This window comes from Thamnophis sirtalis, unplaced genomic scaffold (assembly GCF_051295495.1).
Source record: "Thamnophis sirtalis isolate CommonGarterSnake01/CBP01778 unplaced genomic scaffold, rThaSir2_p1.2 scaffold_1, whole genome shotgun sequence".
Taxonomy (NCBI): domain Eukaryota; kingdom Metazoa; phylum Chordata; class Lepidosauria; order Squamata; family Natricidae; genus Thamnophis; species Thamnophis sirtalis.
The window spans coordinates 127,535,479-127,556,832 of record NW_028261381.1 but is presented as its reverse complement, the minus strand read 5'-3'; the positions used below and the strand labels follow the sequence as shown (position 1 = coordinate 127,556,832).

At 35.9% G+C, this 21,354-nt stretch overlaps 1 protein-coding gene across 12 annotated transcripts in view; it reads right to left on the bottom strand.

Moving 5' to 3' along the window:
- The window catches only part of TTLL5 (tubulin tyrosine ligase like 5), a 146,170-nt gene that overhangs the window by 109,131 nt on the left and 15,685 nt on the right, over positions 1–21,354 (bottom strand). For all 12 annotated transcript variants that reach the window (XM_087724452.1, XM_087724446.1, XM_087724459.1 and 9 more), the window contains 5 exons: positions 20,892–20,961; positions 20,302–20,386; positions 13,917–14,018; positions 13,608–13,699; positions 11,604–11,711 (listed from right to left, as the gene is read on the bottom strand). In XM_087724452.1, coding sequence (XP_087580578.1) covers positions 11,604–11,711; positions 13,608–13,699; positions 13,917–14,018; positions 20,302–20,386; positions 20,892–20,961 — 457 coding nt within the window. The remainder of the gene's footprint in view (positions 1–11,603; positions 11,712–13,607; positions 13,700–13,916; positions 14,019–20,301; positions 20,387–20,891; positions 20,962–21,354) is intronic.

Genomic DNA, 21,354 nt, shown 5'->3' with positions numbered 1-21,354 from the left:
GCCACTCCCACAAAGGAGGCCACACCCACAGAGTAGGTTGGAACAATTTTTGAAACCCACCACTGGTTATAGAGTTCTCCTGGGGGCTGGGGGGGGGCACAATTGAGCAAAAAATGACCCGTTTTTTGCTCATTTCTGCCCTCCCCAGCCCCCAGGAATACTCTGGAAGCCTCCTAAAGGCAATGCACGGCCATTTTGGTGAAGGGGCGGGGTTTCGGGAGGCAGAAAATGCTGTATTCAGTGTATAAGATGCACCCAGATTTTCACCCTCTTTTTTGAGGGAAAACGGTGTGTCTTATACTCCAAAAAATATGGTGTGTAGGTATGTAGGTATGTATGTATGTACACACACAAACACACACACACACACACACACACACACATTTGCTCTAAAACATCACGTTACTTCACTCAGAGTTTTTGTGTTTTAAAACTGCTTCTGCCATACATGAATGTGCAGGACATTTGTCTGGTTTCCATGACAGATATAAGACTCAATTTTCTCACTATACATATTAAACAAATTATACTAGAAAGTTCACTAAACACAGTTAGGGAACCTCCCAGTACTGTACATCAAAATATTTTCTAGGGGAAAAATAATAAAATTTAAGTTTCTTCTTTTCCAAAGTAAATAAATATTTGAAAGTGTGTGTTTTTTCAACAGGAATACCTAGGTCACTCAAACTTTATTCAAAAAAAAAAACAGCCATTAGATTTTACTTTAGACAATATCTTGGCAGCTGCTGGCATGGATTAACAGACATCATTCCAACCAAGCGGGGAAAATGAAGTAATCAGACCACACAAACAAAATTTATGTCTGTATTACCAAGCCACCACATGTCAGAAATGACTACTTTGCAGTGCACACCCTGTCAAAACGAAAGTTGAATCTAAACTGTATGCATATTATCAAGTGAAAACTCGGGAGAATTCTCAGTAAAACATTAAGATAAATACAAAAATAGATCAGAAAACAAAATGTCCATAAGTAAGGAAAAAGGAAATGCAAAAGTTAAGCCTGTGATGTGAAAGGTTTAGCCAGTTCATCACACAGTTGTTTCAATCTTTAAATTATTTGGGGTTTTTTAATAAGAGTTTTAAAAAAGACACTAAGATACAACTGGTCACACATATTTCTGGAAAGGGGCTAAGGAAATGGATAGAAAGAGATGTTACGGGTGAGAATGAGAGCAGAAAAGTTCCAGGAGGCAATTCACTATCATTCCCAACTTTACAAACTCTCTCCCTCCACCCTCAATCCCAATCTAAAAATAACACCAAAATTTAGTCATTTTGCCACCAATGTACTACAGCCGTGGCAAAGGATTCCCATTACAAACTGGACACAGGGATATCTCCTCTATTGCTTCTTATCAGAGGTAGATTTCATGTCAACCCTTCCACTAGCCTTCCTTTGTAATAGGATCAGAGAAACAAATTGTTTTAAGAAGGTCAATTATCTGGGATGGATCTATGACAATTCACTGTGGCCAAGATGCCGTGGCCAACTCACCACAACCAAATTGCCACGGCCAACTTGCTGCAGCCAACTCTTTGTGGGACACGGCCAATTCACAATGGGACAACTCACGGCAGGACAAGAGTTACACTAATATTAAAGAAATGGTGGAATAGAATCATTAACGAAGGGATGCAAAAACAGGGACAAAATGAAATGTGAATGACAATTTTTAAAAATTGTTTATTTTAAATAATTAGATTGAATTGTTGCCCCACTGTGAATTGGCCCTGGCAAGTTATCACACGAGGAGTTGGCCATGATGAGTTGACTGTGGTGAGTTGGCCCTGGCGAGCTGACCATGGTGAGTTGACCACAGCAAGTTGGCCACAGCGAATTGTCCTATTCCAATCTGGGCTATATCTCTCAGCAAGCTATGCCAAGTTTGGCAGCTCATAGTGCAGATTGTGCAGAGAAAATTGTATGAAATCCAATGAAGAATTGGATTTCCTTAGATGTTCTCCTAGGTTTTCAAATATTCATTTCATCTTTATAGCCTTTTTTCTCCAGTTTAATATAAGTTAAGAAGTTAGTAAAAGGCAGCTCCTTCTCCTAGATTTTTATATCCAGAAATACTTTGGATTTCTCAAGACAATTAGTTATTTTGGTTAGCTAATCTCATGTATAGAATAGACGAGAAGAGAAGTTTTCACAATATTTGTATACCAATATTGAAGTCCAAACTTGAGAGTATTCAGAGAAGGAAAGCATAATCTTATAATCATTTCATTATTTTAAATAGATTTAGTGTAAGTGCTTACACCAAATAATAAGTAGAAAAACTAAAAACAATATGGTACAATTTGATCCTTCGGTCACATTATTTATAAATAGAGAATCAGGATGGAGAAAAAGTATATAGAAGAAATGTGTTCCAATTAAATCTCCCAAAGTCCTCAGTGGCAAATTTGCTTATCTCTCAAAAACATTTTAACATTCTATTCCTGATCTTCTAGAAACAAGGGCCATACTATAAACTGGGAATTCACAACTTTTGGTGGTTAGGTGCACATCTGGAATTTTGAAAGTATTTTTGTCATCATAAAATGACAGATCTGATATAAATCACTAAGGAAAGGAAAATGATCAAATTCTCAGAAGCTAGATTGGTAGGATATCATTTCCAACATTATTTCTAGTCTCACAGGATATTCTCCACTAATTCATCTTTTTGTTTTGTTTCGTTTTTCTGAGAAGATACATTTGAAAGGGGAGCTTTAGATCCCTGCCATTTTAAATTCTAAAAATGTTTCTGAGATCTAAGTCAGGCACAGAAACACTGTTTTAAGTACCAATTATGTTTGGGGCTGATGCTTACCAGCATTCTAATTTCCAAATTTTTAACTGAAAATTTAAAAAGTGAAAATGAATAAAATAAATTTATTAATAAATAAATAGGCAAGGAGTCTGACGGGCACCAAGAAAAGTATGGGTGGGAATATTGGTACCCACTAGAATACTGAGCCCCCTAGTACATTGCTAAGAACCCAGGAGGGAAAAGTGTTAAAGTACTTTACTGACAGATTCCTTCTTAAAGGTTTCCCACTAAAAGATACACAAAATACAGTCTTAATCACTGAGGTTGAATCTCTTTACCCATTCTTATCTGCCACTAATATTTCTCTTTAGTCCAGCCATAAGACAAATAGAAAGGAAGAAGCTCTAGAGCTTTCTGCCAAAGCCCTGAATTACAGAATCTAGCAAAACATACCATTCCTAAACCACAGGCAGATAGCTGCGTAACCATTCAGTTCTTGTGTATGGAGAAACTAATGAATTCAAATCTCTAGAGCTTTTGGGGAAAAGAGAAAGAGAGAGAAAACAAGCCAAGGCAACCAATACACACGTATAGAATTCCAAATAAAGTTAATATAATCGGCTTAGCTAAACAAATTAGTTATTATCTCCTTGAATAAGATCTTGAATTTCCACAAATGTTCAGGGATATATTGCAAGGAGTACAATTGAAGTTAGATTGTCTAGTTTGGATGTTGATAGGCAGGTGCTCCTTTTTCAGTCTTCCCCATTTCACCCTCCTTTTCCTCAGTATAATGTTTAGCATAGAATGTGTAGGAAAACTGAAAGCCAGACTCTTTGGATGAAGCCAAAATTAAATCTTCTGCAGAAGAATACTTCTTATCTCTGATTTCCTGAGTTTAGCCAAATAAATGCTAATTTCCATACATTATCTCAGTATGGGTTCAAATACAAAAACTTTGTAGAATCTAGTGTAACATACTAAAAATGGCATGAATTGTCATGAGGTATACCATTTAAAAATCAAACCGAATCTCAAATTTCTCTGCAAATGAGAGCTAAAAATGATTAATTGTTTCAATAACCTTCCTAGTGGTTTTAAGATGACATCATGTTTTAAGGGGGAACAATACATTAGATTATTCCATTTACTCTTTTAGCTGGAGAGGGATCTAGGACAAGTCGCCATGGCCAATTTGCCACAGGACATTCACCATGGCTAATTTGCTGAGGACAACTCATGGCGGGACAATTCAATACTGTATTAGTCATTTCATTTGGTTATTTTTATTATTGGTGCCATCGAAATTATTGTCATTCTTTTATTTCTGGATAGACTCATTTTATAATTATTAACCATAGTTCCACTGAAATTAATTTAACTTTTGTATTTATTGAATTGTCCTGCAGTGAGTTGGCCCACAGTGAGTTGGCCATGTGATGAGTTGTCTCATTCCTTTGGACGGGGGGGGGGGGGAGCTTCAATGGTGTGATCATGGCACAAATTTGTAAGGCTACCAATCAGTGAAACACAGGCAGAATTAACTACTAGTTCAAAAGCAAAAAGCAAGCAAGCCGTAAGACCATTCATTCCACAGAATAACCAACAACATATTATGGTGGTAACACAGTTCTCAAGTTAACCTGCCATGTGCTCTTTCAATTTGGTCATCAAATAACGACAATGGGATTAAGTTATTACTACAAAATGTTTCCTTCATATTTATAGCCTTACCTACCCAAGAAAATTCTCTAGCCTACTCAAACACCTCATCACTTGTATTAAAACTTGGCCCTGCGATGCAGTACTCTAATATAATTAATCCCATTCCAGATGTTTCTTTCAATGAATGCAGAGAAGTGTAAATGCAGTCATGAAAAATAACTTGAAAAATGTATTCTGATCCGTCTCACCTTCCCTGTTATCCCCTGGGAAGGGTTTTGTACCGCTTCAAAGCTTTGGTATGTGTTATAACGGGGAGGGGGATTTCTATGCCCACCCAGAAGCAGACTCCAAAAGTCAAAACAATGAATCCTTTAATAGCTTCAACCAGAATATACCACTCTCCTTTTTTTCTGTCCCTCCCTTGAATCACCTATGTAATGGTCTGCATGGAGTGCTGAAAGCTCCCACTTTCCTTCATTTAACTCGTAGATGACTCTGCAACTCTCTCTGAATTTGTATTAATGGTGATAAGCTAGCTACATTATATATGTGTGTGTCGGTGTGTGTGTGTAGTGTATAAAAAAGCATGTTTTCATATGCCAGACAGTATTTATTACATATGCTAAGTGGATTTATCCTATGTGAAGCTGGTTTATCTTGACTTCCTGTGTATGTCACAGGAAAAGAAAGTAGCCAGTTTTGTCTATTTTCCTCAAAAGTGGGCCCCTTTCCACTCAGTGCAGATGCTATTCAGGCTTTACATCAGAACACCAAGCAATGGCATTTTCCAGAGTATCTGCCAGATTACTGCTTGATCAGGAAGCATACATAATGCCTACAGAGAGTTTAGCATTGGACCACCTAAGTCTACAATTTAATTCTAATTCCCAATCTCAAACTGGAAAATGGAGGAAACAGATTATCATAATATAGATTATGCTTTGCCTTTCTCTTAAAATGTTACCCTATATATGAGAATATGCTATGGACTTCCATAGTTAAGGATTAACAGTTAGTATGGAGTCCAAGCCATTGGGAAGTAAGACAACTGGTAGAGTTTAGTGTTCAGTTTCTGCTGACAGGACTTTGATCAAGGTAGTAGATTCCTCCCACAGTCTAACAGCATGTCTATGCAAGTTATAAGTAAAGTAGCCCAAACGAGGTGCATTTTTATCAGATCAGGAAAGATTGCATGATTAGTTCAAGGAGAAAGAAGCAGCGTGTGTGCGTACAATAAAAGACAGTAACAGAGAAGACGTAAAGAATACTTTGAGTAGCTGTGACTGAATAAATATTTTGCACAACATTTTAAACAAAATGTTAAGGATCCTTTGGAAAACAAATCTGGAAACATTTATAGTTCTCCTCGTCACGCAAAAAAGTAAACGTATTGTTTTAAACCTTTGAAAAGCTAAATACCAAAAGGCAAACAGAAATCCCATTATCATGGTTCTGTATATTCCAGTTTCAAATCATACAACTGTGGAATTTGACGTGGGCTATAGTCATCAACAGCTAGAGGATTTCAGCACATATTTTTTAAACCAACGAGTTCATAGAGTTCTATGAAGACAATTAAAAGCACTCCCTGATGTAATCCTCAGAAGCCAACAGAATATCAGTTCATGCTTATAACTTTCCACTCCTCCTAACGATAAGTAAAAACAAAATGAACTAGTGTAAAAACAAACAAACTGCTGCATCATGTATTGGGGAATAGTGTGTTCAAGAGCCCCTTTGGTTCTTTTATTTAGTTATTTGGCTGGGAAATGTGTCTTTTATTTTTTTTTCTAAATATACATGTATTTATATTGCATTTTAACTCGTTAGCCACCCAGAGTCTCATTGGTAAGATAGGTGACCATATAAATAGATATAAATTAAAAAATGAAAAGTGTGAGATTGCAGACTTTAATTTTTAGATTATATGGGTTTAAGTAGATATTAAGGTACATCATTCTTTTCTAATCTAGTCTCTAATTATGCAGGACTTCATCTCTCACCATCACAGCCACAATCAATCAAACTGAAAAAGTTTATCATGTGTATAGTATTTCTTTGGAAAATATACATCAACTCTATAGAGCTTGCACAAATTATATTAAAAATTCAGATAGCAGTTATAGAAGCTAATGCTTAGCAAACTATTCAGTTATTCACATATATAGAGATATGCCATCAAACCAAGACATTTGAAACATTCTAAATAATCACATTATGTCAATGCAAGCAAGCCAGTTAAGCGGTCTCCATGTTCTATAGTATGAATCAGTTGGTTTATTAACCCAACAGATCATTGGCTTCCCAATTGCTAGGACACTGGTGGTCTTCTAAATGCTGCTGAAGTTAGATAATATAGTCAATGGTAAGATGTTCTGGGAATTATAGTTCAGTACCATTTTGTAGGGCCACAAGCTTATAACTTTCCACACCTAAAATCTATAATGTATGGAAAAATCAAATAGCAACTATGAATGGAGACATTTCTGGAGCTGTGGTGTTACAATGGTTAGAATGCAGTATTGCCGACTAATTCTGCATTACCACTGCCAGGAGTTCATTCCTGACCGGCTCAAGGTTGACTCAGCCTTGCATCCTTTCGAGGTTGGTAAAATGAGGACCCAGATTGTTGGGAACAATATGCTGACTCTGTAAACTGCTTAGAGAGGGCTGCAAAGCACTATGAAGCAGTAAAGGCAAAGGTTCCCCTCACGCATATGTGCCAGTCGTTCCTGACTCTAGGGCGCAGTGCTCATCTCCGTTTCAAAGCCAAAGAGCCACTGTCTGAAGACCTTTCCGTGGTTATATTGTCGGCATGACTAAATGCCGAAGGTGCACGGAACACTGTTATCTTCCCACCAAAGGTTGTTCCTGTTTTTTTCTACTTACATTTTTACATGCTTTCGAACGGCTAGATTGGCAGAAGTAATGGGAGCTAACTCTGTTACACAGCACTAGGGAGTCAAACCTCCAACCTTTCTGATCGACAAGCTCAGCATCTTAGCCACCGAGCCACCTTGAAGCGGTATATAAGTCTAAATGCTATTGCTATTCTGGTTCTGAGAATTTATGCCACCTCAGAGTTGTGAGTTCTCAATGAGTTCTCTCATTCCTGTTTCCTCAAACTAGGAGATTTATTCCACTGTTCTCTTTAAGATTCTGAACAAACTTCTGTTACTTAATTTATCTCCCTTTCAACCCTGAGCTCCTAGCTAATTTTTCCTTATACACCATTTTTTTGCGTTGGAAAACAAAAGCTAATGTTCTAATTAAAAATCACATCAGTTATTGCAAGAGATATGCCGCTTTGTACTCTAGAAATGTAATTAACAAATTGATAATAAGATCCAAAGCCAAATATATACCTTTAATAGCATTGACACAATGTTTAGTCTTTCTCATACTAAACTCTATTTCTTCAGATACGTTTCTACCCAGTCTACTGTCCCTAGTAGGTACATTTAATATAACTTATATTATTGCACTATTAATGTAGTGCTATCAAGGATCTCAATTATAAGGTATCATGAGATGTCACTTATCCTACTAGGCCTGGCCAGCTTTAATATTAATTCTTGATAAGACCAAAGTTGTAAAAAGCTTTTAGTCTGCATTTTCTAATTTTGCTGCTTCCATCGTGTATTTGTAGATAGAGCTGGAGGAAATAATAGGTGACTGCCAAAGGAAAACCTTTAGGGCAGGTACTAGAAAGCAAGTGAAGACACTTACTGGTACTAACTATTGTTTCTTGGAGTCATTCCCATCTTCCTTGCCAGAGAAGTCTCAATTCTTTGCCAACATCTCTACATCTCTAAAGATCTTATATCAAAGTAAGCTCTATCACCACTATGTGGTACAATCAAGAAAAATATAAGCTTAAAAAAATACCCCAACCCTAACCAACATGAGTGTACACACACAGAGACACACACACACAGAGGGAGGGAGGGAGAGGGAGATGTAGTTTATATCATATAAATCTCTGAAAATATCCCTAGTCAACCAATTTCATTTGTCAACCAATTATTTATTTGAGGAAAAAACTCATATCAACCTTTTTGTGGTTGATCAAAAATCTGAGTATCATCTAACAAATATTTTGTATGCCGATTCAATGGAATTGTAAGAACTTACATCCTATATAGTTTTATATATATTTGAAAAAAAAGGACCCTGTCCTCGCCAAATGGGGCTTATATAAATTGTTATTCTGAGAACAAAACCTTATAAATTGTGCAAGTTACCATCCAATATCTTTTGTTAAATGCAGATGGCTAAGATTCTGACTATTGCTTTGGCATTATTGCAAAGGTATTATTATCAATCATCCTGCACAAACTGGTTTTATGCAAGGGCATCAGACCACTGAAAACATCAGATTATTTGTAGATTTCTTAACAGATAGTGGAAGAAGTAAACATTTAAAAATATTACACTGTTCAGTTATATTCCTAAAATTTGGAACTTGTCTATTTATCAAGAGTGTCCTGGACAGGGACAGTGCAAGGGCCAGAAGTGGCCATTGAGCCATATTAGACAATATACTTCTATGTTCTCAAGGTTCTTTTTCTTCTTTAGAAAACTGAGTTGTATTAAGTTGTATAAAGACATAACTATTACATTCTATTTAGAAAATAAGAAAAATTCCACTATTTTTTTCTTTCTCCCTTTGCATGTTTTTTTTTACTTCTATTTACATTGTTTGAATTATATTTAAAGTTTTTTAATTATCACTAGTAGTTTGAAGAATATTGATGACTATTATTTGAAAAGAATTACAATTTCAAAATCCTTTAAAAACTCCTAGAACTTGCCTCCCACGAGCTATAACTAAAGTTCATTTAGTCCTTTTTCCATTACAAGGACTAGTATTTCAGAACATTTATGAATTACAAATTTAGGGAATATTTCCATTCATAGCTTCTCAACTACATAAGTGGTTAAATACAGCCAGACAGTAACAAGGTCCAGATGCTTCATGAAGTTTAACAGAGAGGGCGACACGTATTTTATTCCATACAATGAACTTTTAGTATATTCCTGTTAAGATTCAGGCAAACTCCTTAGTCTTGAGGACTAATACTCCAAAAGTTCTTTGCACGTGGTGTCAGAAACAATTTATCCTGGGTCAAAATGTAGAATGTTTCATATACTATGAAGTATATTAAAGAAATATTTCCAAACCAGCTAAACAGCCAAACATATGGAAAGATATAATTACATAAATTAGAGCAGGATTTTAAAAAAATCATATATGTGGATATGAATAATGTGTCCATCATTTTGGAAGCAATTCATAGCACAGGAAAAGTCATTCTTCAGTATACAGTAAAAATCTTGGCTTCAATAGGCTACTTAAGGATACAGGTGTTTTAAATTCTGTAAATAAAATTATGATTTCTGACAATGTATCTTTGCATATTTGACTTACATTGCATCATATACAGTAAAACCGCCTTTTAACAAATGTCTAGTTTTAAATGAACAAATATGTGTTTAAATTGTTTGCTCCTATGAGCATGAAAATTAAGAAGTGACACTGTCACAGCCTGTCTCATATCTTTATTACACAAGAATTGTATAATTCTTGTGTACACTACATTTTGAATAGTGTGAGTAGTTCAGTTTGCTCTTTTAAAAAAAATAATTTTATACAGGAGAAAATATTGATAGATGGAACTTAAACTATTGGAATAGGTAGCCTTATAAAGAAGCATCTAAACGCTGACACATTTTATTTTTCAAAATGCTACAGTTCCAAATTATTCACTGCAACAAAAAGATTCTAACTTCAGAATACAAACAAATCTTCCTTTTATGCAATGTGTAATACACAAGATTTAATGCTACAGAAGCTGCAAGTCACTAGTTGATTTCAAAATGATTAAATAATTCGTGGACAGTAGCCAAAGCTGAAAACCGAGTTTTTTCTGTCAAAAATAGTGTGCTTGATTGTAAACAAAAGAAGAGCTATTCTGCTTCCCACCTTCCAGGGATGTATGGTTATTTAGTACAGCAAGAGAGACAAAATACCAGAATACCAAGTTTATCCTTAATAAAATCCAGCCGGACATTCTGATTTTATGTTTTACATTTGTACAGTATATTAAGGTCAGGGGTTGTCATGCTTTAGCTGAACTTGACCAAGTGCCTGTTTGCAAGCATATTGTGCCCCAATCTCTTACTGCATTTCTGAAATGAATTGTATGGACAAAGGCAGCCTCTTTTCTACTATCCATTTTTAACTTCAGGGGCATCTAAAGCAGTGGTTCTCAACCTTCTCAATGCCGTAACCCTTTAATACAGTTCCTCATGTTGTGGTGACCTCCATCCATAAAATTGGTGTCTCGGTTCCTAAGACCATTGAAAATATGTGTTTTCCGATGGTCTTAGGCAACCCCTGTGAAAGGGTCGTTCAACCCCCAAAGAGGTCCTGACCCACAGGTTGAGAACCACTGATCTAAAGGTTCTATAGTCTCCAAGAAGCCATCTTGCTTTCAGTACCAACTCTGGACAGGTTATATAAAGGCTTGTTTTAGCTCAAAATGCCCACAAGCATAGAAACATCTCCCAATACCCCACCCCACCTAACATGATATACCAGAAGAAAGCAAGTACTACTGGATGGGTGTTCCCAACTGCAGTATCTTAGCAGATACACAATTCTCACAAGTACAATTCCTAACAGTCTTCCCTTCCCAGTTCAGAATCAGAAAGAAAAGGCAATGATTTGTTCTGGCTCTATGGGGAAACAAATTTTAAGCATCTTCTCAGTATTGCAACTAGAATGGTAAGATGGGTCACGTAAAGTTCTTGAGACAGGAAAAAAGCCTCTGGATCATCATTTTCATCATAGACTATATGAATGATAATGATCAAGATTGCTGATACATTGCACTGTAAAGAGTCAAACCAAAAAACCCACAACCATTATCATTTCCATTTAGCAGATGGAGGGAAGGGTTGTTGACTCCTGAGTGCATCTCTGCTCTGCAAGTTCCAGAATGGTGGCAATGCAGAGATGAGTCTTCACTGAGGTGGTGCCAATTCTGCGGAATGACATCCCCTCAGTGATACAAACTGATTATATTATATTGTGTACCAATGCATTCCCTGAATGTGACAAACAACAGTGTAGAAATAAAGATGATTTACCAAAGCAAACACCACGGTGTGGGACAAAGGCTTTACAGGCTGCTGCAATAGCCAATTCAGCTGAAATTACTGTCTTAATTATCAGTTCCTCCACGCTGGACATCAAAGCTAAGATAAAAATGGGACAGAAATCAAAAGCAATAATGTTAATATTTTAACAGTGAAAACAAAATTTAGCTTAAGATGCAAAATGATGTCCCCTGATCTTTACAACTACACAACATTTAATCCTTTTATTGAATGAGTTTGGCATATGTAGCATGTGTTTTGGAGACATTTATCTGACTTTTTCATGTTGTCTATACCTTTTATTGTACTTATTTACCTTATTCCATTTGTAGTTCACTTTTTGTATTGCAAGCTGCCTAAAATTGGTTTGAGTCAGGTGGTGTCAAAATCAAAACAACTAAACAAATTTGGAACTCTTTTTACTGATTTGAAATATTTTATGCATCTTAAATATGTTTTATTTAAAAGACTCTGAAATGGTTTATAGAAATAAAACTTTGGTTTTTATCAAATGTTTAAAGAAGGCATAACATATTCATTTTCTAGTTTATTCCAAAAGTCTCTTCGTGAAAAAATATTCCACAATTTAAGCTTCTAATGTTTTCAAACTGTCAAATAGATTTTGCTCTATTTTTTGCTATGCCATGTCCATCAATTAGTGATCCTGAACACTGTAAGCTATTAAAGGAAAGTATGATCCCAGGTGACTGGCAGAGGAAAATTTTCTATAACAGTCTCTGTACATTCTATAAAGTAGAGGAAGGAAAAATTGAGTTTTGGGATCTATTTGGGCTTTTGAGTTCCACCAGTTGGAGCAAATTGTCAAAGGGGTGGTGGTGGTAATACAAGAGACTTCCATTTTTCAGTAAGAATCAGGTTATCTTGGAGAACATACCTATAAAAACTGATTTCATGATCAGAAGCAAACTTATGGTTCCCATATAAAAAGTACTTTTGGTCCTCTCTACAATGATCTTATTTACAACAAAAATAAATATATTTCTTACTATTCCTGAATTATCTACATTCAGAAATGCTCATGGATATACTGAAGATCCTCCAAAGTTGACTTGGTTTAAGATCAAATACCCATTCTTCAGTCTTATGACATTCTTTCCCACATACAGTAGATATCACAGAAACTGAATCTTCAACATTCTCTTTCATACATTTCCATTTCATATGAGTTCGCAAGCATGTTTAAAAATGTTCATCTTAATTAATTGGTCTCAAGTAGACATAGAGTTAATTCCATACTTAAGATGTGCCAATGAAAGTCACATTGATAAATTTTTTTTTAGAAAAGATAATGAACAAGGACATATTTTGTCAGACAAGTCTTCTGTCACCACTGATAACAGTAAATGCTGCAAACTAATTATTTCAGAGACAGGTTGAAATTTCAATTGTCAATTAACCATGCTATCAATAGACCAATCAAATGTGAAGAACATAAGATCCCCTACAGAATATAAAATTCTTGAATGAAAGGCATTCACTAAAGAAGTCACTGTTCAAAGGAAAGTGCTGTTAGAAAAGACAATTACAGTTCCAAAGAGAAATACACAGCAAAGAAAAATAAGAACTTATCAAAAAGACACATTCGGAGAAAAATAAGATAAGAGATTATTGTCCAGAAGAAGTATGGTAGTCAAAGTAGACAAACTGTTAGGAACAGTTTCAGATAATTAGATAATTAAATCTACTAATATTTATGAAGAACAGACAGTTTGGTTCAATAGTTAAGGTACCAGGGTAGAAACCGGGAGATTATAAATTCTGGTCCCATCTTAATTACAAAGGCCAACTAGGTGACTTTCAGCCAATCACTTTAGGAAGCAAGCAGAAACAAACTACTCCTGAAAAGGTTACTAAGAAAACTGTAGAGACTTGTCTAGGTGCCAAGGATCAACACTGACTCAAAAGGACAAAAAAATAAAAATGAAAAGGTGTTCTAAAGATGATTCAAGGAAACAGTAATAGATATCTGCTCACCAGTTGTATCTTTTCCTTCTTGTTTCAGGTATCTCAGCATTGCACTCATACTCCATTTGTTTCCATAATCCTCTACTTCAGGATCATCACAACTAAAACATAAGAAATACCTTTTATCCTGACCACCCTGATGGAATTCTACCTCCAAATTCTGCTTGGTTAATTCATATTTTCATATATTGTTTGACTGCACTTAATAACTGCTTTAAGACACTTTTGTTTTAACACAACACAAAATAATTAAATAAATACAGAAACAGACTTTTATTTCCAATTCAGGCTCAAGAACTCTTAAAGAAATCTAAGTACCTGACATAGTCACCACTCTTTTTGTTGACACTATAATTTGTAAGATGCATGAATTGGTTTTTAATATTCTTTGATCCCTGGTCATACCTCACAGTTGCAAACCTAAAAAACAAAATGGACATAACAACCTTTAATCAAAATAAAACTGGCATTTTTTTTCAGCTGACGTTTCTGAGTTAGCTTCAAAGGTAGCCTGATGTAGACCATGCTGAAGTAATCTACAAATAAAGTGACAAAATCATAAATCACATTTGTCAGGGCATTCTGGTCCAAAAAAGCCTACAACTGGTGAGTCAACCGAAGCAGAGCTCCTTCCTGGCTATAGCTTCCAGCAGATGCAAATGCATGAGGTTCGTCACCATCACCAAATCTCAAATTTTCAGGTCAAGCATAAGAGAGTCAAAATTGAAACCAAAATAAAGCCAGACCAATCACCAACAAAGTGCAGCTCCACCTTGCAGGGATTTAATCTGACTATAGGATGTCTCTCATTAGTGTAGTACAGTGTAGTACTAAAGTAGGAGTTGGGAGACTCGGGTTCTAACCCTCCTTTCGGCATGGAAGTCAGCTTGGTGACCTTGGGCCAGTCACTTCCTCTTAGTTCAGATCAGCACCAGACTCTGCAATAAGTCAGCTGAAAAACCCGCATCATACATCAACAGCTTCATTGGAAGAACTACAGAGAAGGCAATGCAAGCAGGACCTGTAACCAGGTGGGACAAACACTAAGTACTACTAATACTAATACTACTACTACAATAGGATGGTTGTTACCATTAGACATGGGCGTTCAGCAGATTGAGTAATCTAAGCAACAGAAATCAAAATTCAAGAAGGAATTCCTTGAAACAAAGATAATGACCGCTTTCTATTACTGATACAATAAGGCCATCTGTAAATTCTCATTCTTAAAGTATTTAACAGCATAAACATTTACTGCTTTGTGTTACAATCCCCTCCCCTTAGCATGAAACAAGAAAAGCTTTATGCAGCACTATATTCAGTTAAATATATATACAGTTAAGTGGAACCTGAAAACACACTTGCAATAGCTATCCTCTTTTTTCTGCCTCTTCCCCTCTACCAAGTCAGAATGCTTTGTTTGCAGCCTTATTGAAGTGAGAAACATACATTCCACAATCAAGAGAAAGCACTGAGGAGCAGAGCATTACCGCATTCATTGTTTTGTTCTGTTCAACCACAGGCAGGGATTACTGTTGAGTCACTCTCTTGTGTCACATTCTTATCTCAATGCAGGAAATGTTTCAAAATCACTTTTATCAGTTAAATACAATGAGGATGGACAGATTATAAATAAGTGACAGAATGTAAAGTTTATTGGGGCACCCGAATATTATTATGGTAACTGAAAAGCTCAAAAGGGTAACATACTACTGTAAAATAAAACGCTGTCCAGGATCTGGTAGTTTCCAATTCAAAGACATTTATGATTCCCCTTTCTCCAATTTTGAATTCTGCCCCCCCCCTCTCCAATCCTCTATTCTTAATCCCAGTCAGATCTGTCTCATCTCACATCTTGACTCCTCTTCCAAATTCCAACTATCATTCCAGCTTCCTTTCTTTCTCTTTTTAACCCATCAATCAAGGGTGTTCCTACATCTTCACAGTAAACCTGACACTCTGATCTTGGTGGCCAACAGCTGCAACCAGTTTAATCCTAATGTAATTAATCTGCATTAGAAAGAAGTACAAAGGATTGCCGCTCAAAACGGATACATTTGCTTTTTTTTAAGACATTGCTCATGGAACCTGTTGTTATTTCCCCACTTCCTAAGTTATCTCTGTTCCTAAAATATCAAGGGCCTGCCAGGCAGGGGTTACTGTGAGAAGGACTGGACTGCTGTAACAGACTCTGGCCACAATACAGCCTATGAGGTAATCTGAATTGCTTGGCTCACAGCAAGTACCTGAATTCTTTGAAAACCACAGGAATCCATAGAGAAAAGGTAAATATCTCCATGGAGCCAGCGCTAATTAACAAGCAGGGTAATGAAAGGAGGGGGCAGGAGAAGGCTCAAGAAAACAGGAAAGCCCAGTGTCAGGCATGACAAGAGGCTGCTGCTGGCTCCTTCATTTCAGAATGTGAGTGACTGCGCAGCCACATCCATTTTCCACCCACCCTCTCCCCTTCTCTGGGCCCCTCAGAAGCACATTTGGTTTTCTGCTCAACCCGCTGTACTTCCACAAACAGCTCTGTGTTTTCTCTAGCTTACCACTAGCTTAACTGCAAGTGTTTGCTCAAAAGATACTAGGCCCCAAATTGCCACCACTTTAAAACTTTTTCTTAATAGATGAAATTTCCCCCTGATTCCAAACAAAGAAAAGCTGATTTTAAGCCTGAAAATAATCAACCTTGTGCCTGACTGCCCCCTGCTGGGATACTATTTTTTTGTGAAGCTTACATATCCTCCAAAGCAAACTTAAAATAGGCTGATTGCAACTAGGGTAAATATAATTATTTATTTAAGAAAACAGTAATAACACCCACTTTCCAAAGAAAGAAAGAAAGAAAGAAAGAAAGAAAGAAAGGAAGGAAGGAAGGAAGGAAGGAAGGAAGGAAGGAAGAAAAAGAAAGAAAGAAAGAAAGACAGATAGACAGAAAGATAGACAGAGATAGAGATACATACACACACTACTAGATTGACAAGTCCAAATTTTATGTGATTTTATCTGGCTTTACAAAATTGAAAGCTGAAGGTCCAAGTGCGTTGTCAATTATGCTAAAATATTCATATCAAATTGCATTTCTCAGTAGCGGGATAAAACGAACTACGAGATGGCAGCAAAAGGTCCAAGGCATCTTTTTATTGCCATCAAATGATCATCTGGATTTTTGCATCATATACGTGGTAGCTCTCTGAAATTATCTATTTTCAAGGTCCACTTTTATAGAGAATGTAAGGACAAAACAACATTTTCACAAATTAATTTCTCACTTTATATGAATAGATCTTATTTCTAAAGGACCAAGACAATGTATGAAACTTTTAAATTATTTCACCTAAGTGAACAACATGTGACAGAATTCATTCACAGCTACTTCTTAAATTCAGAGCAATAATATTATTATCCTTTCTTTCCTATTAACACTGATTATGAGTCTCATAAGCATATATGTCTGAAAGAAAGAGCAATATTTGTATAGTATGGAAGTAATTTGTGAAGTGTCTACAAAATGCAGAGATTATAGGAACAACATAAAAAGAACTAAGAGAAAGGCAGGCAGAAAGATAAATATAATTCCATTATTGGAATCTGTCATGACAAAATTCATGAGCAAAAGGCAAAGACTGAAGGGTACAAACTGGTCAAATGGAACAGGTCAGATGTGAAGGAAGAGCATTATATCTGAAGGAAATGCATAGCTATACTAAAATGCAAGCATGAGAATCCATGTTTGCCAGAAGCATTTGGGTAAGAACTGAAATAATGGAAAACGATAGAAATGTGAAGTATACTATATCCTGCCAGGATTGGCAAAACATCGGGATAATGCTCCCCTGGTCCAGATCACATTTTCAAGGAGGAATCATATTGTCATATTGGGAGACTACCTGGATATCTATTAGTACAGTGTTTTTCAACCACTGTGCCGTGGCACACTAGTGTGCCGTGACATAGTGTAAGGTGTGCCGTGGGAAAATTACTTTATATATAGTCAATATAGGCACAGAGTTAAAAAATTTTAACATTTTCTAATGGTGGTGTGCCTCGTGATTTTTTTCATGAAAAAAGTGTGCCTTTGCACAAAAAAGGTTGAAAAACACTGTATTAGTAGACCAACTCAGCAAAGACTGCAAGATCCCAAAAATGCTGTTTCATTTTTCAGAAGATTTGGAAAAAAAATCCAAGAGGATCAGCTAGTTGAAAAGGAAAAAGAAATGTGTACCTTGGGAAGATGTCATAATATAATCTTGAAATTCAAGATATTATAGAAACAGAAACTAAAATATAGTTGTACATGCATACTAGCTGAGCCAATTTCAACAAGCTTAGAAAAGAGCTAGTGAGAATCCTATTGGCAGAAATCCTCAAGTCAAAGGAAGGACAGAAGTGTTCAAAAGTTCTAAAAAATCAGATACTGGAAGAACAATCATAAACCATTATAATGAGGAAAAATATTTGGGGGAAGGTTTGGAAACCAATGTGGATGCTTAGGGAATTTGGACTGAGCCAAGTTAAAAGGGAGATATACAGGAAATAAAGATAATGTAGTCACGAACAAAATCTACCTAAAGAAAGAAAATCAAAAAGCCCCAAAGGAATTTAGGCTCACAAGCGAAGGTAAAAGCAACAAAAATTGTTTTTTCTTGGCCACGACAGTTTCAACAGAAAAGGTAAGGTTAGGTCCAGTTTGAAAAAGCTGAGGTAAGAATAAAGGTATAATTCCTCAACAAGAACCTTGAGTTTTCTTCTCAAAGGGAAACAGAACGCAAGTGAACTAAAGCAAACAACTGTCACAAGAAAAAGAAAAAACACAAGATAAATAAAGAAATGGCTAGAAAGCATCTTGCTAACAAACAGATTACGTATGCAGGACCATAACAATTACCCAAGAGTCTTTTTTTGAAAACTTCACAAATATCACCACATAGCTTCTATTGTGGTTTTTGAGAAATTATGAACACAATCCATAATTAAAGATTAAAGAGAGACAAATGGTTGTTTCTATCATCAAAAGGGACAAAAAAAGGACCTGGGTAACTACAGTATAGACTGCTCAGGCTGAAACTGATACTGGGTAAAATTCTAAAACTAATTATTAAGCAGTTGGTGTGTAACCATATAGAAAATAATTCATTGCTTGGCAGAAGTCATCAAGGGTTTATCATTGTACGTCAACTTGATTTCCTTTTTTGCAAAGTGAAGAATTGAACTGACAATGGAAATGTAATTCAAGTATGACATAGCATATCTTGAATTCAGCAGAGCACTAGGCAAGATCTTCCATGAAATATTAATAGCAAAGATAACAACATGTGGGCTGGGCTGTGTTATCAAAACTGAATGAAGCATCATAAGAAATATCATCAATGACTCCACATCAAGCTGGACAGAAGTATCAAATGGCATACCATAGGGATCCATTCTTGGCTCTATACTGCATATTAATATCTATGAATAGTAAGTTAGAAAACTATCAAATTTATGTATGATATATAGACATAGGGAAGATAGCCAATTTCCTAGATAAGGCTTTCAGGATTCAGGAGGAATCTTGTTCAGAATTTCTTATTCTGGAACAGAGAGCATAAAACAATAAAATAAATTTCAACAGGCAGAAATGCAACTTCCTACATTTAGATAGAAAGCACAATATAAATGTGTGAGGGAGATGGGAGGTTTCTAAATTAGAGACAGACAGACAATAAAATAGACAGGATTGGTGGGAAAAGAGAAAGGGAATCATCCTTGGCAGCACTATATTTTAAAAGATTACAGGCGTTTTCATCTATCAGAAACTGAATCCTATCCAAGCATAATATCAAGATCAAGAGAAGTCAAAATTATCTTCTATTCTGCACTGGGCAAACAGCATCCAGAATATTGTGTCCTGATTGGAGAAATCCATTTTGGAAGGGAAGTATGTCCAGAAAACAGTAATCAAGAAGATAAATATTCTTATAAGAACAACTTATGAAGAACAGCTGAAAGTACTGCAAATGTTTAGCTAGGATACAAGGCAACAGGAAGACATGAAAACTGAAAGGCTATCTTGATACCTAAAGAGCTAGCATGTAGATGGTGGGACAAAACTATTAAGAGTGGTTCTATATGACAAGAATCAATTGATCTAAATGAAAAGAAAGCAGATTTTGATCAGGAAAAAATATTTATTTGTCCAACAATGGAGTAGACTGTCATGGAACAGATGTTTAAATAGAAGCTAGTCATCTGTCTAAGATGTGGAAATAGAGACCACTTATTCTCCAGGATCTCTTCCAATTCTTACTTTTATAATTCTATAAAATTTAGGAAACGCAAAAATATTAGCAAGCAAAGTATCTTTAAAATTTGCTACTGTTGCCAGAAGCCAAAGACAGGAAAATATACTTCATATATTACTATATATATTCAGAATTTCTCCACCATTACTTGAATGCCAATAGCTCATCATTTAAAGAGTTAAACTCTCTGAGATGAAAGTAGAAGACCGAGTAACTCAAAGTAAGAGGTACTAACATATTTAGGAATTATTCTTCATAATTTTCAATTTTCAAAAGTTCAGAAGAACTATAAGATCAACCAGTCTCTTGCTGTTCCCAACTTACACATAAAAAGAAAGTTTATGACTCCTGCTCTGCCACTTCACATGGTAAGGCATACAGTTATATACATCATAAGACACAAAATCAAGACTTACCGAGCCAAACCTTCTTCATAGAGATAGATGACCAGGGGATCATAGGATGTCACCAAAACATAAAGCCGCACATCAAATTTGAAGTCTAAAAACAGGCACAACCATATTTAGTTGCCAGAAATTATTCAGAACGGTGAATCTACTTAAGGATATGATATAGAAGATATTTTCAAGGACCATTTAATGGTCAAGTGCCAGTAAACAGAAATATTTCCTGAGCTTGAATATACAACATTTACTACAATAACAACAAAACAGAAAACAGAACTGCTTTCTTATGGTTCATTAACTCACTATCAATTATCTTCAAATTTCTAAAAGAGCCGAGGTGGCGCAGTGGTTAAATGCAGCACTGCAGGCTACTTCAGCTGACTGCAGTTCTGCAGTTCGGCTGTTCAAATCTCACCGGCTCAGGGTTGACTCAGCCTTCCATCCTTCCGAGGTGGGTAAAATGAGGACCTGGATTGTTGTTGTGGACAATATGCTGACTCTGTAAACAGCTTAGAGAGGGCTGAAAGCCCCATGAAGCGGTATATAAGTCTAACTGCTATTGCTAAAAAATAAAACCCTAAATTTTAATATTAACTCACCATCTATGAGAAGTGGATTGTTGATATAACGGGAGACCAGGATGTTTTCCTCAAGGGAAATTTGATTCGGCTACAGGATGAGATAGACAGTACAATGGAGTGAAGAACTGAAAAGTTGAATGCTGATTTCAATAAGTGACTTTGCCCATTACCTTTCAATGAATATTTATTGAGTTAATAAACTCCATGGTGAACCCTAATATTTTCTGGTTTTTTTCAAAACTTTTCTACACCAAAAAGGGCAAGTACAGGGTTGTTCTCTTAAAGTTCAGAAACATCCAAGATATCATGCACAGCATTATAAATCAGAAGAAAAGGATGAAACCGTTCCTCACTGGCAAAACAGTTTTCACCAGCCTCATCATACATAGATTGATATGGATCCTAATTAATGCAATATATTCTAGAGAAGCCATGTATAATATGCATAAACTTCAGATTATATATGAAATTTTTTTAGAAC